This window comes from Dendropsophus ebraccatus, chromosome 9 (genome assembly GCF_027789765.1).
Source record: "Dendropsophus ebraccatus isolate aDenEbr1 chromosome 9, aDenEbr1.pat, whole genome shotgun sequence".
In the NCBI taxonomy this organism is placed as follows: domain Eukaryota; kingdom Metazoa; phylum Chordata; class Amphibia; order Anura; family Hylidae; genus Dendropsophus; species Dendropsophus ebraccatus.
In genome coordinates, this window is record NC_091462.1 from 97,874,573 (window position 1) to 97,893,961 (window position 19,389).

Here is a 19,389-nt window from a genome sequence, read left to right on the forward strand (position 1 = left end):
AGAAGTCTGGAGATAGCACAGGCCATGGTAGCATGTTTGGGTCATGAAGGCTTCTCACATGAGTAAGATGTGGCCTGGAGTCTTGTTGGAAAACAGCTCCTGGGACTCGTCGGAGAAAGAATGGTCATACTACTGGTTCCATAACCACAGAGTGTACCTGGAATAAAGACTAGAAGGGTCCAACTACATTATGCTTCTTGATACCTGTAAGAAGGTCTGGCGAGACCTCTTCATGGCATTGTCCAATCTCCAGCAATCACTACGTTTGAGACATAAGCAGGACTTACGGCTGATGAGGGTAAACCTCCTTTCCTGCCTCCAACCACGCACCATGATAGATTTTGACAACGTTGGTGTAAGGTCAATGGATCACCTGTAGCTGGACATCTAGCTCAGCAACTGCTGATGGAGGAATGTATATATATATATATATATATATATATATATATTTTTTTATATATATATATATATATATATATATATATATATATAAATATATATATATAAATGTATTTAATGTATCTTTTAAACTATTCAGATTAGCTTGAAGGGGTAGTTCAGCAAAATGTTTTCTCTTTTAAATCAACTGGTGCCAGAAAGTGCCACCTATTCTATTAAATAAAACTTTAAGTCTTCCAGAACTTATTAGTCCAGCAGGAAGGGGTGTATTTTTTACAGTCTGGAAAGCAGGAGAGGTATTCTATGGGGATTTGCTGCTGCTCTGGACAGTTCCTGACATGGACAGAGGTGGCAGCAGAGAGAACTTTGTTAGGCTGGAAAAAACACACCACTTCCTGCAGGACATTAAGCAGCTCATAAGTACTTAACTACCCCTTTAAAGTAATCCGAGCGTTAGAAATTATTCACATCTATGTACTTGTTTCATATCTACGTATCTATTTTAAATCCATGTGTATTTGACATCTACTTATCACATCTTATTTGGCTATCTATCTATCTATCTATCTATCTATCTATGAATCTATGTAGACTATATATCCAATATACTATGGATCCACCCACCATCACCACATCTTCCAGTATGGGGCAGAAGTAAACTCCCCAGTATATGAGCACAATGGCCACAACACAGTTTACAAAGCAGAGCTTGGTCATTAAACATATAAAAATACCTCTCGACACTGCAGCAGCCACGCAGTACAGGTGTTCAGCCGCACAAGGTGTACACAGTAAAAAGTAATTGCCACGATTTTTACACTGGAACACTGTTATTCCTGCCAATTTTCTGAAACCGTGTAACTGATATAAATGCAGTAAAAATGTGCCTGCCAGAACAATAAATACATTTCTTTGTGCTGTTGTGCAGATGAAAAATAAAATAAAAAAGTAAAGTTTTAAACGAAAATTATTTATAGATGCCGAAATATCTGGGCCACCAACGCTGCCTATTTTTATTGGTTGGTGTGTGAAGAGAATTCTTATTTGATCTGCATCTTTATTTTCCATATTTTAATGGTCCCCGGTGTCTGTGTGAAGAATGTTGGTAGAGAGATTGGTGCATTCTTCTACAGTGTCTCAGAACCGGGCACCCACAAATACACTGCAGTCAACATTCCCTCTAAACCATACCTGTCATGGAGCTATGCCTCCAATTTTACAGTGCCAATTTTTTTCATGGAATATTGGGATACCAAAAACTGACTGATCCTGCTCTATGTGGATCCTATTAAAGAGGTTGTCCTGCAACATTAGGGTCAGATAGTGAGAATCCCTTATACCCAACGCTTCTCTCCACCACCACCATCTGTCGTGAACAGTATACATCTCATACTGTTGGCTAAATCCACCTAGGATGAAGTTTAGATAGGAGAGGATAGTCAGATCCATAGTGATCAGCTGGCAATATGATTACAGTTTACTGTGCAGTATAATTTTTTGGTAGTCAATAAGTTAATTACATATATATATATATATATATATATATATATATATACACTACCGGTTAAAAGTTTGGGGTCCCATTGAAATGTCCTTATTTTTGAAGGAAAAGCACTGTACTTTTCAATGAAGATAACTTTAAACTAGTCCTAACTTTAAACAAATACACTCTATACATTGCTAATGTGGTAAATGACTATTCTAGCTGCAAATGTCTGGTTTTTGGTGCAATATCTACATAGGTGTATAGAGGCCTATTTCCAGCAACTATCACTCCAGTGTTCTAATGGTACAATGTGTTTGCTCATTGGCTCAGAAGGCTAATTGATGATTAGAAAACCCTTGTGCAATCATGTTCACACATCTGAAAACAGTCTAGCTCGTTACAGAAGCTACAAAACTGACCTTCCTTTGAGCAGATTGTGTTTCTGGAGCATCACATTTGTGGGGTCAATTAAACGCTCAAAATGGCCAGAAAAAGAGAACTTTCATCTGAAACTCGACAGTCTATTCTTGTTCTTAGAAATGACGGCTATTCCATGCGAGAAATTGCTAAGAAATTGAAGATTTCCTACAACGGTATTTACTACTCCCTTCAGAGGACTGCACAAACAAGCTCTAACCAGAGTAGAAAAAGAAGTGGGAGGCCGCGTTGCACAACTAAGCAAGAGGATAAGCACATTAGAGTCCCTAGTTTGAGAAACAGACGCCTCACAGGTCCCCAAATGGCATCTTCATTAAATAGTACCCGCAAAACACCAGTGTCAACATCTACAGTGAAGAGGCGGCTGCAGGATTTTGGGTTTCAGGGCAGAGTGGCAAAGAAAAAGCCATATCTGAGACTGGCCAATAAAAGAAAAAGATTAAGATGGGCAAAAGAACACAGAAATTGGACAGAGGAAGACTGGAAAAAAGTGTTGTGGACGGATGAATCCAAGTTTGAGGTGTTTGGATCACAAAGAAGAACGTTTGTGAGACGCAGAACAAATGAAAAGATGCTGGAAGAATACCTGACGCCATCTGTTAAGCATGGTGGAGGTAATGTGATGGTCTGGGGTTGCTTTGGTGCTGGTAAGGTGGGAGATTTGTACAGGGTAAAAGGGATTCTGAATAAGGAAGGCTATCACTCAATTTTGCAACGCCATGCCATACCCAGTGGACAGCGCTTGATTGGATCCAATTTCATCCTACAACAGGACAATGACCTTAAATACACCTTCAAATTGTGCAAGAACTATTTACAACAGCAGCAGGCGGCTCTATCGGTAATGGAGTGGCCAGCGCAGTCACCAGATCTGAGCCCCATTGAGCTTGACCGTGTGGTACGCCAGAAGTGCCCATCCAACCAATCCAACTTGTGGGAGCTGCTTCTAGAAGCGTGGGGGGCAATTTCTCCAGCTTACCCCAACAGATTAATAGCTAGAATGCCAAAGGTGTGCAATGCTGTAATTGCTGCAAAAGGTGGATTCTTTGACGAAAGCAAAGTTTGATGTAAAAACAATGTTATTTCAAATACAAATCATTATTTCTAACCTTGTCAATGTCTCGACTCTATTTTCTATTCATTTCACAACGTATGGTGGTGAATAAGTGTAACTTTTCATGGAAAACACAAAATTGTTTGGGTGACCCCAAACTTTTGAACGGTAGTGTATATATACTACATACTATATATATTCAGCAGGACTCTCGGCACCACATTGGAATCATCCACACTGAGAATTTAAGAGAAAACTAAAACTCTCTCATTGCTTTACTAAATAATCATTGACATAACAAGTATTTGAAAAAATTCTGTAAAATTGATCATAGACGTGGATAGACGCTTTACGGTATGTATGACTGGCACTGTTTTCTTTGCTAGGATGCAGTACTCACTGGAAGAGGCGTATAGATTTTCACTTCTACCTAGCCCCCACTGCGCGCTGCATACTGAATACTGGGATTTACTATAGAAAAGTAAAGAATAAGCAGGAAATGTAAGCTGTAATCTAATGTGTTCATGTCCCTGATATACAGTACTGAGCAAAAGTTTTAGAGGTGTGGAAAAAAGCTCCCAATTAAGAATGCTTTCAGGAATAGAAGAGTTAATAGTTTATTTTTTAGCAGTTACCAAAAATTGAATGAACAGAAGAGAAATCTCTATCAGATCAGTATTTGGTGTGAACAGCCTTGAACCGCTGGTGTTCCTACATCTACTACACCATTCCCTCCCCTTGCCCTTTCCAACCCCAGTCAAATGACAGTGGAATAAACAGCCATAACAGCCTCTTTAGTAAAGTGCTTAACAGTATAACATTATAAAAACATTATAGAAACGTATCAAGTAATAATAATACCAATGACGTACAGTGTAGGGAGGTCTGGCAGGGTCCCACTCTAGCAGCACTGATAATAAACACCTTTCAGCTGCGACACCCTGCCCGGGGTGAATGACGAATTACATTAGATAGCAATTCCACTTACTTCTCGGTTCCTAAGACCAATCCCATTGGGAGTATCACCATATTCAGCCTCCATAATCACCAGTAAACAATGGGGGGGTTCCAGCCCTCTGACGGACCCCTCTTACCAGACCCTATTTTTAAAGTGCTTTGCAAGACCTCCCTACCGCAGGCTGTCATGACAAATAAAGTTCAAACTCAAGCCCTCACCCCTATTTTGGGACCAAGCTAACATGGGCTGTAGCAGGTCCAGCATGCAAGTGATGCTTTACCTCCATCTTTGCCTCACTTATAGGCTCTCACCCTTCCCCGGTGAATAACCACCCACATCACCCCTATACTCTGTCCCTCCTACGTAACCAAACTATTCTGCCCTTGACCCTTGCATGCTCCCTGCTTCACCCTTCCATTTTAACCCTCCCCTTACCAAAGCCTCCACTTCCCAGGCCACTCCCTATCATGCCTGGTCTCCATCAGTCTGCTCCCCACTCTGTGCACTTACTTTGTCATCAGAACAGCATCTGCTCTTCTAGGTAGACTGTACACAGTATATGAAGGAACTCAGCGGGGAGGTTGTTCCAGACATCTTGGAGAAGTAACCACAGATCTTCTGTGGATGTTGCTGCTCAGATCTTCCAGTCTCTTCATGTATTCCCATGCAGACTTGATCAGGGCTCTGTATCAGGGCTCTGTGGGGGCTATATCATTGCTTCCAGTCCTCCTTGTCCTTAGATAGGCCCTAATGACTAGAGATGATCGGACACCGGAAAAAGTTAGGTTCTATAGAACTCGAACCTTGTTCAATCTTCCGCATTTGATTCCCAATTCCTTCCCATTCTGTGGGGAAGGAGGACACAGCCCGAGTACCCCCTGGAATTCCGGGATAACGCCTAGGTAATAGGCTGTATCCCGGAATTCCAGGGGGTACTCGGGCTGTCTCCTTTATCCCCACAGAACGGGAAGGCATCGGGAATCAAATGCAGAAGGTTTGACAAGGTTCGAGTTTGATAGAACCTAACTTTTTCCGGTGTTCATTTATCGCTACTAATGACATTGGCTGGATGCTTGGGGTCGTAGATAGTAGGCATCTTCCTTTTACAGAATTTTTCCTTTTGTACAGTTGTCCATGCGCTAAAATCCATTGGGGTCGTTCTGCTTTAAATCTTTGATTTATTTTACTTCTGTTGTCATGAAACTAAAATGTCAGCTGAATAACAATTGTCCAAAAAGTTTTTGATCGATGATCACTCATCCCATACTGATCATTTTATTCATAATGGATTATTATTAAGGTTAAATGTGAGCACATCATTCTGTAAATTCCTGCAAAAGACTGAGAAAGATTGAGGAGGTTCTCTGCTTTGGACTATCCCTACTTGTTAGCCCAGTCTCTTGATAATAATTAGCTGATCACACAGTGTTTCTCAGCTAGATCCCACAGTAACGATAATCGTCCGTATCGGCCCCATTTGGCCCGATTCGGCCGATTATCGTTTGGTGACATAGAGAGAACGATCAGCCGATGATCGTGTCATCGGCTGATCGTTCATTTAGGGCCAGACCTAAAATCATTGTTTCCCCACCGCGCATCGCTACGGTTGAATAGCAGTGCGCGGCGGCCGACCGACGATTTGACAAGCAGCAGCATCATACATTACCTGTCCAGGGCTTCTTCTTTGCGCTGTCTTCATCCCCGGGTCCCGCACGCTCTATCTTCAGAATGGCCGGTCAGCCAATCACAGTCCGGGACCGCCGCGGCCTGTGATTGGCTGAGTTTGGCCAGTCAGCTGACCGGCCATTCTGAAGATAGAGCGCGCGGGACCCGGGGAGGAAGACAGAGCGGAGAAGACCTGACAGGTAATGTATGATGCTGCAAGGGCTGCAAGGACATCGGTAACGATGTCCCTGCAGCCCTCGCTCAACGATCATCAGGCCGTGGAATAGGTCCAGTAAACGAGCAGCGATCTAGCAGATCGCCGCTCGTTTACATTGTTGATCGGGCCCTCCTCGGTCCGTGGAATAGGACCCTTAGTGTTCTGTTTTCCTGCAGCGCCACCACAGGGGATGAAAAGAATTACACTGTGCCCATTCATATCAATAAATTGTATGCAGAACATGGACCTGAGTTTTGTAAATCGGATAAACTCTTTAAACAGCCCAGGCTATAAGTCTATAAATGCAGAACTACCTTATATATCCACTCACATCAGTCTGAATTGTAAGCCTGCCTGGGATAAACATATACTAAAGGAAAGACTATGACGGACAAGGTTGGCTTTTCGGCTAAGTTTTGCATTGTCTGTTAAATCAGATCAGAGTGCCTACTAACTAGATATACTGTAGGTCCTCCATGCTATTTAATGCATGATATATGTATTTGCACTATTAACCCCAAGAGAACTAGAGGAACTGGTTAGTAAAAATGAATTTTATTTGCTTTTTGGCCGCTGATATGATGAAATTTATTAGAATGTTCTCGTATACTGATCAAGTGATCAGAGATGAACATTTTCAACAAGACTACCAGGAGTGTGTGATTTTCCCCCTTGAAATCTGCACAGGATTAACAAGAGACGTCCCAGGGTCGCAGGACCCAGAAGGCACACTCAATTGGTTAGGGGGTCTGAGCAGGGAGGGGGGGGGGGGGAGGCTGGTGAGGGTTGTTGTGGAAAGGCTGTCAGAGAGTATGTGAGAGTGTGTTGGGGGGAGTGACTGCAGTGGGTAGTGTCAGTTAACAATTCACACCATCAGGGGGAGATATTTAACCTGCATTGGACAGTAGAGCGAAGCACATTCAGGAGTGAGAAGCAGTGGGGAAAAGTCACTCTGCTGCAAGCTCTGCACACAGAAGGGTGGCCCGCAGGTACAGAGGAAGGACAGGACCCTGCAAAGCACCTGCCTGGACATCACACTTGCTGACCGGCTCTCAGACATCAGTAACCTGCTGCTTACCAGCTCCCATCTGGCCACTGCACTGAGACAGACACAAGACCCTGGGGCCATTCACAGAGGAAGCCAGAATGGTATACACCATGCTTGAACTCTGAAGGACATCTGGATATAAGGCTCACTTTGGCAATGTGATACTGCACAGTCTGTGTGGCTTTTTTTTTCTTCTCCTCTCTTTTCGGCCTCTCATACTGTATTATAAAAGAGGGTTTTAATCCTCCTGCCTCACAAGCAGCAACATCTCATTTGCACCCTAGCAGCATTCTTTCCCAAGCCAGAGAAAGAAAGAAGGAGCCTTGCTTTAAAAGGGCTCCCTTATTGCACACACACAGCTCCATGTGTTTGCTGTCTCACTGCTCTCTATGTCTTTTCATTTGCTCCTAAAAAAGAGGTTTGCTACCCTCTCCGTACAAAGACTGGAGCCAGAGGGATTGTGACAAAACCCCAATTCTCCTTCTGCAAAAAAAAAAAAAGGATTCCTTTAAAAATTAAAAAATACAGGACTCCAAGATGAAGCCTTACCTCAACGCAGGTCTGGATCTCTTCTGGGATTTTGGAACTGTCTAAATGATTCTGCGTTTTATGATTTTTTTTTAAGGATTGTAAAAAAAAAATATTTTGAAGTAGCTGTCCACAAAAGTTTAAGACTTAGAACTTGGAAAGTGCACGGTTTGGATACGCTGGCAGCCTAGCTCCCTGCCTATAATTTTCCCAATTTGAAAGGATTAATTTTAATTATTTTTATACCATTGGCTCCTGTCTGAGCCCAGACTGTATTGCAGAGTCTAGACAAGTTGTCCTGGATGTCACCATGGGGATGGAGACTATTCCACTGTGAATTTTTATGTCCTGCGAGCCAGCTCCTGCACCGGAGTAAGAAAGGAGAGAGAGAGGGAAGGGGGAGGACTGAAACGTTGGAGAAAGGGGTTAATTAAATATCTTTGCTTTCCTTGTGTGGTTCTCCCTGCTGACGGACACAGCTACCTCTCTGTGAGAAACTTCCTGGCTCCACAAGGCTGGAGATCACATACAGTATATCCATCTGTGTGTGTGTGTCACACACACCGCTGATCTATTTAAAGCATCTTCTCTGGACTTTGTGTCTATTTCTGAGCTCTACCAAACAGGCTGAGGAAAGAATATAAGAGATTTGTTTGGGAAAATAACATTTACTAGAACCCATGTGCTCCAGCGGCAGAGGCCATACCTACTAAGGGCTCTCCCTGGATTATTTTGCAAAAAAAAAATTAGCTCTTTCCATTGACAGCTGAAAGTTTCTCGAGACAAAAGCTCCAGTGGGAGGGGGGTGGGAGAACTTAGTTCTTCTCTAAAGGGGGCAAAAAAATCATGAAGAGGATAAATCTGCCTCAAGCAGTTCTTCTTTGCTCCTGTCTGGTTTTAGTGCACCATCAGGGGTCCTGTCAACCATTTCTTAGGTTTCGACCTTCTCCAAGCGGAGACTTACCTGTCTTACCTGTTATCGAGCAGCCGGATCCAGAGCAGGATCCCAAAGAGCAGGACTTGGATGAGAGGACATTGAGGAAAAAACTTGGCAGCAACTTTGACCCTAACTTTATGGCGGTGGTTTTGCCCAACCTTGTTAACACGTCCACCCAGGACTCATTGACAAAAACTAAAACCCTTGGCTCGCTACCAATTGAGCTCAAGAAGATGGACCTCAGTGAAGCACCTTATGGTGGCAGGATCAAGATAGGCAAGAAAGCCAGACGGAAGTTCTTGCAGTGGTTGTGGGCTTACACCTACTGCCCGGTACTGTATACCTGGAAGGACTTAGGGATCAGGTTTTGGCCAAGGTTCATCAAGGAAGGACAATGCTTTGGAGAAAAGTCCTGCTCCTTACCAGAGGGTATGTACTGCAGGCCCCATAAATCTGTCACCAAGATTTTCTTAAGGTGGCACTGCCAGGGCTGGTCAAGGCAACGGTTCTGCACATGGATCCCTTTCCAGTATCCCATACTATCAGAGTGCAAGTGCTCGTGTTAACTGCTGCTCATCGGTGAAAGGACGTGAGGGCTGAATGGGTCACTGGTTAATCCTTGCACTGTTAAGGACAAGAAACCTGGTGCTTTTTTGCCATTGACACTGGGGAACTGGATAGTGAATACGATCACAGTTCAACTGGTTGACAGCAGAAAACTTTGGAGGTGGGGGAGTGGACTCCCTTAACCCCTTCTGGGCTATGCCATGGAGTTACGTACCAAGGTACTCACAAAGCGAAGCCAGACAGGGACACATGAGAACACCAACAAAAAAAAAGGAATTATTGCCATAAATTAATATTTTTGTTTCTTTCTGTTGGGTTAATAACCAATTTATGCAGTATTAAAAGAGATAGAAAAAGTGTTATCCTCCCCAACCTTGCACTGTTGATAAGTATAATTATTCATATTATTATTATTGTATTATTGCTATGTATATTATTTTTAAAGCTTGATAAAAGCCTCCAGAACTAAGCACCTCCAAAACAGATGTTTTATTTTTATATGTAATATAGCTTTTTAACATAATTAAAATAAAAAAAGGATGAAAAAAAAAGAAAGAAAACCGTACAAACAAAACAGAAAAGGGAATCTAAATTCGAGTCACCGGCTTTTGTAAATAAAATAGATTTTTTTTAACGTTATATTGATGTATTTTTTTTTCCTCTTTACTGTTGCTAGCTGTATTTTATTTTTGGAGGGTAATTGTATAATATGAGACATATGGACCACATATTTTTATTCTATCTATTTTATCTTTCTATCTATCTATTTTATCTTTCTATCTATCTATCTATCATCCATCCATAACGCATCATAGCTTTTCCTTTAATTTAACCCTAGCCATGCCACACCATCTCCACCCCTGGGTCTCCCAGGCCATCCACATGGCCCACCACCGGCTCTACAGAATAATCTTCTCTCTGGACCTATTTTTCTCTTTTTTTCCCAACTTTATAAATTAATAGTATGAATGTTATACAGATTTTTTATAAGAGAGTGATATCTTGGTTTACTTGTATTACTTTTAGGGTGCATATCGGGATATCTTTGTCCACACTATTTATTTTACGGTTTGCACACACTTAAAGCAACAGGCGGACAGATGTAGCTATAAAAATAATGGACAAATATAATACTTGAAATTTCTCTTTCATGTAACAGTGTAAATACCATCTAAATAACAAAGATAACAACAAATAAGAGTAAACGTCATAAACCAGCAAGACATTATAGCGACAAATAAACACTCAGTGGTTCAATATAATCCCTGATGTCTGTGTTATTCTATGTGACGGGATGGTTGGAAGGAATGAAGGTATATATATATTTATGTAGGTTATACGTAGCACTGACTTTCATAGTGATCAATATAAGATACCTATTCACGGTCAATGGTTATGTGTTATTAAACCTGCCCTAATCTGTAGATTTTGACTAGCGAGTGAGTGGCCGGGACACAGACAATGCCCCGGCAATGTATTAAGCCATTTAGATAGCACCAGGGTTGTTCATTGTAAAACTATGGGGGTCTTACATCAAAGCGTCTCACAAAACAAAAAAGAAAAAAAAGCAACTGGTTTAATAGGCTGAAACCAAAGGCCTGGGGAAGGTAATGGATTTATTTTATTGAGAAATTGATTATATCCCAGTCTAGCCGCTATAACACGTTTTAAAGCATAACAATGAAACAAACAGCCCTTTGACATATATGTGTGTGACGTGTTACAAAGCCCCTCCGCTGGGCAAGAGCTGGAATTCCAAAGGGGATCAAAGAGACCGGGGTCTACCACATACATGTACACTGCCTATAACAGGACTTTGTGAAGTGCAATAAGAAGCACTGACATCCTTGGTATCAATAACAAGGTTTAGGGTAACCCTCGTCCACATGGAGCTCTTGCAGCTCCGTACTAGGAAGCCATGTGCTGCAGCTGTATAGTGCCTGCCTAGAACACCACTAGAAGCAATGCTCTGTAACATGCTTTACAGCTGTTGCAAAACTACAGCGCCAGGAGCCTCCAATTAAACACTACTGTCTATAACCTAAAATAAATAATCAGCAGGTAAAGGGTTGAAAGAATTAACTCCACCAATTGTCTAGGTCAGGGGTAGGGAACCTTGGCTCTCCAGCTGTTACAAAACTACAACTCACATCATGCCTGGACAGCTAAAGCTTTGTCTGTCCAGGCATGATAGGAGTGGTAGTTTTGCAACAGCTGGAGAGCCAAGGATCCCTACCCCTGGTCTAGGTGCATGATGGTAATCCAATGCATTATTATAAAGATATTGGGACAAGAACACCTACCTTGCAGGTATGAGATGGAGTTATGAACGCTAACACTAATGTTATGTATGGTATGGTATAAACGTGTCCTTCCCATGACTACAGAGACAGGTGTGCGCTTACCACGTGATCGCGTCTTACATTTAACAACCGTGTAATGTGTAACATCCTGTCTATTACTACTAGGGGTAGTTCCTCTGGGTAAATCCTACGCTACTGGCAGAGCAGAAGGACAAGCAACTTGCTCAGTAAACAGTGTAAAAAGTTAGGCATACATATAAACTCCAACCCTGATGTCGACAAACACCATTGACTATGGCCGCCTTACGACTGGGGCCACACATTGACGGAACATTTGCCACTAAAGCTTTTTTGACCCCAGGTCTGTGACAGCTGCATGAGTCCTGCGTATACGCCCGATATTAATACTACCCTGCTAAAAGTAAGACTGGTGTAAGAAGAATGAGCACCATGTCATTTCTTGGGGTAAAAATCCTATGCTGACTAGTATCTGTCTTTATGATAATGGTCAGAGCTCTGTTCTTCTGATACTGAGCTTCGAATAAACTTGCTATAGAGATAAAGGGGGTTTCTAGGACTTATATAAGGTCTATCTGTCCAGGGAAGGGGCCATGGCGCTCATCTCTTTGTAGGCACTGCACTGTATATTCGGGGGCAGCTGTATCTGGTGTTGCAGGTTGTTCCATTCATTTGAGTTAGATGCGCTGCAATGTCAGGTACGGCCACTAATCTATGTACGGAGCTATGCTGGCAGAGTGATGACAGAGTCCCAGAAAACCCCTTATCTATATGGTTATCAATTCCAGACTGGGAGTCTAAATTTGGTCATCCCAGCCGATTAACTGATTAAGGGGCCATGGCATTCATTACGTTGTAGCCTCCTCATACCTTACCAGTTACTGTTCCGAACATGCAGTCGTATTTGTATCTGGCATTGCAGCTCATCCCAGCTGTAAAGGCCGCCATTACCTCAGATATATCTCCTGCCAGCCCTCCCCATACACAGGAACATTCACTAAAGCCGAGCGTTCCTGTGCTCTCCATGGGGAGGGGTGAGCCACAGAAAGAGTGCTTTTGCTGTGGCATGTCTCTCTCTGAAATAAGAGGTCGGCCGTGATTTTCCATCATGGCCGATCCCTATCATCAACAACATTATCTGTTGGTGTTTGTTCAGGACGGTCATACAGGTTAGCTAAAGGCTCTGTGCACACGAAGCAAAACTGGCAGATTTCCGCGGCGGAATTGTCGATCGCGGAATCTCGCCAGCCTCCCTGTCGTAATGACAGTCTATGGGAGGCTTGCACGCCTCCTTTCTCCGGGCTGAAGAATGAACATGTCCATTCTTCAGCATGGAGAGATGCAGAGAGAGGAGGCCCACGAGCCTGTCATAGTCATTATGACAGGAAGGCTGGCGGGATTCCGCCACGGACAATTCCACCAGTTTTGTGTGCACGGACCCTAAAAATAGTCTAAAGTGCATGGGGACTTTAAGATCAGGTAGAACAGCTATCGAATGTGCAATGTTGTACCTGGCAAAGGTTGAGCAATGTAGGACCATTAGTCAGCTCACTGTCGGGGATGCCAAAGAGTTGGACCTCAACCAACCAGTCTGATATTGATGGCCTATCCTTAAGGAAACAGAAAACCACCTTCAAAGAAAAAAAAGAAAAGAAAACTCATCTGCCTGCAGATACCATTAGGGGGAGCTCTATGCATACATGTTTGGTTTTTAATTTCAATGGAACTGTATGCAGCTATATGCAAGGAGTCACCCAATAGTGTGGCTATGGCTATCTACCTGCTCATAGCTTCCTTTTATGCACAGGGAGCTGAGGATGAAGGTATGTCTCTTAGCTTTACTCTCAGCACTGTTCCCTTGCAGTTTTCATGTAGTCCTGTGTCCGGTAAGGCCATTTTGAGCACTTCACCACCCTCAGAGCGCCCATCTGGCCCGTCCTTTCTAATGTTTATCATTGAAGCTGGTCGGCCGAGGCCAGGGCAGTGCTCCAAACGGCCTTACCAAACACAAGACTACATTAAAAGTGCACAGGAATGGCCACGAGGATGAAGGTACAAGACATACCTTCATCCTCAGCGCCCCGTACCCACTAGGGAGCTATCAGCCAGTTGAATTGGAAAGGATTTGTGAAAAACCGAAATCCAATGAACCGGGGATTTCAATTTGTGCACGCAACAATTTTTGACAGGGTACAGACTGGAGCCAAACTGAGACCTGCTGTGTCCCATAGCAATCCATGGGACATGGTTATTTCAGGTTTTCTGGTGCCTGAGACAAATGGAACCCACCATTAACCCTTAGAAAACCTGCTACAGGCAAAAATTTTTTTCTAAAATCAATGTTTCTTAATAAATTGTTCTAATGGCTACAAAAACCATAAACCATGTATGTTGGTATAGAGGTGGGAAAGTCTTAGAAGTATGACTCTATTAACTAATGACATAGAATAAGCCGCCCTCTATGCAGTCGTGTCCTCAACTCGTATACCCAGTTACACAGCTTTCATTAGGAAATTAGTATACATCTAATGCGCTGTCATTAGACCATTATTTATGAAAATGTATGGACCCCCGATACCCCCCTTTAAGTAAATCTCCATTGACTACTTCAATAAAGCATGGTGATTGAATGCATATATATCTCACCCCCATCGTCCGGCCATAGAAGATGCTTCCCACTTGCATTCCATTGATCTCCATGGTAGATTGCTACCGACCCACTTCCTATTATAGTTAAACAACAGCTGGAAAACTACAGATAGAAAAGACACTGATTTATTTCGCTATTGGGGCTCCATTCAGTCTATGAGGGTTGGGGCCATAAAGAGGACACAGAGGGTTTCATCTGACCCTAACCCTAACTTCTATCCCAAAACCTAAACAATTGATAATAATGATGAACATGACTTATAGTCAACCAAAGACAAAGCAACCGGGCTCCTCCTGGTCTACGGGGGAATCCATAGATCGTGAAAACATGATCTACTGTTACAAGTCATCTGAATGATCATGTAATATGATTCTAAGATCCCTAACAGTAAGACATTCACAATAAAGTGAACCAAGTGATTCCTAAGTTTGCCTTGTTCAATGCTTGACAAGGAGTAGCGAAAGCAGAGGACAAATGTCAGGCAAATTCTAGCGGTGGCCACCACATGAAGATGTTTTACTTGCCGATCAAGTTTCTTTGAAGCAAAAATGAGAGTAGGAGTTACCATGGAGAGTCCCTGGTTTTAACCATTAAATTTCTATATAGAGATGTCTTTGCTGCAGAGAATCTAAGGGTGGAGGATCTCTGAATTGGATTGGCGGTGGGGGCATAAAAGAAGCAGAGATGTGGTCAGAAGCAGGCCAGGGTAGCCAGGGGACGGTAGGGAAAAAGCACACAGAACACTTAATCCCCTATTTCACAGTGAGGAGCAAACGAGTCCTATTAGCGCTAGTTTGCTCCTTGTTCCCTGCTCGCTGCCGCCGCTACTCCACGCAGTGGCAGTGAGCGGGTGAGTGCGGTAGGGGCCGGGAAGAGCTGCCGGGGGGGCTGCCCGGGTGACCGCTATATCGTCCGGGCAGCCCATAGAGGATAGCGGCGGTCCGCTACGGCCGCTCCTATTCCACGTCCATGTCCTAGTGCGGATCACGGCATGGATCCCCCCCCCACACCGCCCGGCAGCAGAGATGACAGGAGCCCAGAAGACAACTACTCGCATACTCCCCCTGTGCTGGCATGGGGGAAGTAGGTGAGTAGTTGTCTTAGGCGCTCCTGTCTTCTGCGTTCCTGTCAGCACTAGTGGGCATTAAATAGCCCACCACCGGATCTGCCGTCATTTTCTAGCACTTCTGGACATCCAACTCTGAGGAAGAACATGCAGAAGTGTCTGGTTGCTTGGCAATCAGAGCTCCATAGTTTTCATAAGGTAAAGAATTCCCTTGATTCTGATACTTACAGACCTGGGTACAGAATACCACAGCACCAACCTCTGTACAGGCCACAGATACAATTACATATAGTTATGAGGTCCCCTCCTAAGCAATCTCCCCAGGTCACAGCCATAACATAGACCAAAATACTCCATGCTTGGTATAGTATTCCATTGTAAATGTATAAATGTAAATTCCCATTGCACATCAATGTCAGGTATTGCAGCACTTCATGTAATTACTATCAGAAGCCCAGAAAATCCCTGCTCGGAGGATGACTACTTTACATCGCCACTTCTGACAACCTAAAGAGACACTCTCATACCTAGTTATATGTGATATCAGCGGCTTCTTATTAGCATTGTTTTATTACCTGTGGTCTTTATCTTTGCTGCTTCTTTTTATTCTAAACCCATTTACCTTGCTAAAACTGAATGTGATTAACATGAAAAAGGGAAAAAAATTGAGCTACAGTGCCACCTAGGGGAGATCGACAGAGATTACACTGCTAATATTCTAAAAAAGCCAATCAGATACAATGAACAGATAGTGAACTAGTGCCCAATGTCTCCTAATATGCAGGGAAAATAAACATCAGTGTCTGTGTAACCTGATGACGGCTGCACTGCCAGCTATACAGGAGGAGAGGCGGCTCCATGTTTGTACTGACTACAGGGCCGGAGTTTGGAAACAAAGAGATGGAGCGTCATTTGTCATCTATTCTACACAAGTGACAATATACACAAGGCTAAGTGCTAACTACAACACATCACACCAGAGGCTCAACCACATGGTAGATCATCTACCATTACATGTGCATTATAGTTACAAATACTTTACCTAGTTCTGGCCTCAATAGAAATACAGTGGTGCCTTGGATTACGAGCATAATTCGTTCCGGGACCGCGCTTGTAATCCATATCCACTCTTATACCAAAGCAAAACTTCCCAAAAGAAATTACTGAAATGCAGACAATTGGTTCCACACCCCAAAAATAGTTATTTTTTTTATTCTGAATAACATATAAAACAAATGAAACAAAGATTTAGAAACAGTTGGATATGTGATATTATAAGTTACTGTACAGTATAGCAATCAGCATGTAGAGTATAATGTATAGTAAGTGCATAAACCTTAAAAAAACAGCCGCAATTTGTAGATAAAGGATGGAGCTGCAGATCCACATGATGGCAATGATGGGAAACACCAACGCTGACAGACGCTACAGGGAGCATGAAGGAGCAGGGCAGATGTGGGTACAAAAATTCAGCACTGTCTGTCCAGGGAGAGAGGGGTTACAGCTATGGAGAGATTACCTCCTTAGTCCTGTCCCCTGATGTAAGCCCCAGCCTGAAGTGGATCTGCTATAATTTGGAAGGTAAGGGAGACTTCCTGGGTCAGAGTACAGGGCTGTAGACCCTGCTATGCAGACCATGCCCCTAACCTGCTCCCCCTCCCATCCAGTACAGGGAGCTCTTACACCAAAGCAATGCTCTTAAACATAGTCACAATTTTGAAAAACTGTGAGCTCTTAAACCTAATTATATCACCAAACAAGTGGTATGTGCCATCCCAACTCTGTCTGACTACTTATGCTATCACTGGGGAATGATGTAAACTATGGACCTACATAAACTGCATTTATTAGTCATAACTATATACCACCAACATATTCTGTAGAGCTGTACACAGAATGCATTCCCTCACATCATGCCCTGTTCTTACTTAAAAAATAACTTCTGACATGTTATCAGACATACAAAAACATGCTGCGCCATCCTGCAAGTGTCAGGACGCACCGCATATACTCCTTCCATCATACACGCAATAAAAAACGGTTCTAAAGATTAAAAAAAATTCTTAAAAAGTTAGGTTCTTAGTAAATCATTTGATCAAATAGAATATGCCATCTCCGCACGCTAAGGTGAACCCCAGAGAGATGGTCCCTATACTAGTAAAGGCTTCTCTCGGACTACAAATATACAAAACCTGACACTTGCAGGTTGCCGCAGCATTTTTTTGTTCTTGTCTGTCTTTGGGTGGTATTACACGGGCCGAGCAGGGCCCGATAATACCTGTAAACGAGCAGCGATCTGCTAGATCGTTGCTCGTTTACTGGGCCTATTACACGGCCCGATAATCGTTTGACAAGAGCTGCAAGGACATCGTTACCGATGTCCTTGCAGCCCTTGCTAAACTGGCATACATTACCTATCCACGTTCCAGGGCTGCTCCTGCCGTCTGCTTCTCCCGGGGTCCCGTGCGCGCTCTAGCGTCACAGCGGCCTGTCAGCTGGTAGGCCGCTAAGCCAATCACAGGCCGTGACCGCCGCGGCCTGTGATTGGCTGAGCGGCCTATCAGCTGACTGGCCGCTGTGAAGCTAGAGCGCGCACGGGACCCCGGGAGAAGCAGACGGCAGGAGCAGCCCTGGAACGTGGATAGGTAATGTATATCGTTAGTCGCCGGCCACGCACCGCTATTACACGCAGTGGTGCGCGGTCGGCCCCTGACAAAAATAGGTTCTAACCTATATCAACGATCAGCCGATGATCGTTGTCATCGGCTGATCGTTGCATTTATTACACGGAGAGATAATCGGCCGAATCGGGCCAATTCGGCCGATTATCGTTCCGTGTAATACCACCCTTAGTCACATCAGCGTGTAAACTGCACAGTGTGAACAAGTGTGAGTGGAGTGCTGGTTATCTTTTTGTTTTCTGTGTTACACATGGGGGGAGGGGGGCTACCTCATTTTAGTCATGCACTCCACCCATCTCCTGGTTTTTTTTTAAACAGAGTATAGTTGGATCCTGTATGCCCAGTTTTGTAGACTTATAGTCTGAGAGAAGCCATTGTTAGTGTACGGACCAGCTCTCAGGGGTTCACCTTAACATAGTAAGATGGTGATTTCTATTTGATCAAAAGGTTTGCCAAGAACCTCAAAGCCATCTAACTGAGCATATACATTCCTATAGGCTGTGTTTAAATGGCTGTGTTTAAATCAATGTATACACTGAGGGTAGCAACCATCAATGCCAAGGATGACGCCATTCTTCAAAGTGGCCGCACAGAGATGATAAGTGGGCATCAAACAAGCGTAGGCCTCCCACTAAGCTCCATCAATTATTTCAAAGCCAGAAAAACACAACCGTACAGAAAACAACTCCTTTTTGGTTTAGGTTACAAATCTCATTACGGGATAACACCCCATGAAAGGTTTTAATCGTGATCAGACGGGAGAGGAGTGTGAGGCCGGATGAAGCCTCAGTACAGGAGGCCACAGCTGTGTTCTGCCCATGCAGCTGTACATCACTGGCTCTCCAGAGGTCTTCAGACCGTCCTCACCTCCGCTAGATTGATTGATAGCTGTCTCATCTTCAGCTGTGCGGGATTTGAACATGAGACAGCTGTCAATCATTCTTGAGGAGGACCGGGAGCTGAGTGTGTCACAGACCCGCCTATATGACACTGTCAGCCAGAAATAAAGAATGTTTTTATTGAAGATGCCGGCTCACACAGCAAAGTATTGGTGTGATTGGCATCGGATATATGCTGTTCGATTCCCTTTTCTATAGGACAGGACCGGTCCTCCAGAATAAGGAGACATTGTTTGTAACCAATCTCTATTAACTCAGAATTCACTAACAACATACTTCAAGTGTACAATTTTGATAAAGTGAAAACCTCTCAAACTTATTTGATTTGCATTGCATATTGAGAGACTACTATATAATGTGTTCCTCTTCCTGTAACAGTTTATACGTGCTAGACGCTTTTAGTGTTGTATGAACATTAAGAGCTGGAAGCGCTAATAGGTGCAGTTATATATTACGGCCAATGACAAGCGCTGTC

The 19,389-nt window shown here is 43.4% G+C and overlaps 1 protein-coding gene across 1 annotated transcript; it reads left to right on the forward strand.

Moving 5' to 3' along the window:
• Nucleotides 1–7,146: 7,146 nt before the first annotated feature.
• LOC138800410 (noggin-2-like) lies at nucleotides 7,147–10,469 on the forward strand. The gene has a single exon (XM_069982067.1). The coding sequence runs from the start codon at nucleotides 8,640–8,642 to the stop codon at nucleotides 9,294–9,296; it is 657 nt and encodes a 218-aa protein (XP_069838168.1). The 5' UTR covers nucleotides 7,147–8,639; the 3' UTR covers nucleotides 9,297–10,469.
• The last annotated feature ends 8,920 nt before the right edge of the window (nucleotides 10,470–19,389 follow it).

What these genes read in the sequence shown, in the direction of transcription:
- LOC138800410 (XM_069982067.1), top strand. Translation starts at nt 8,640, where the DNA reads ATGAAGAGGATAAATCTGCCTCAAGCAGTTCTTCTTTGCTCCTGTCTG.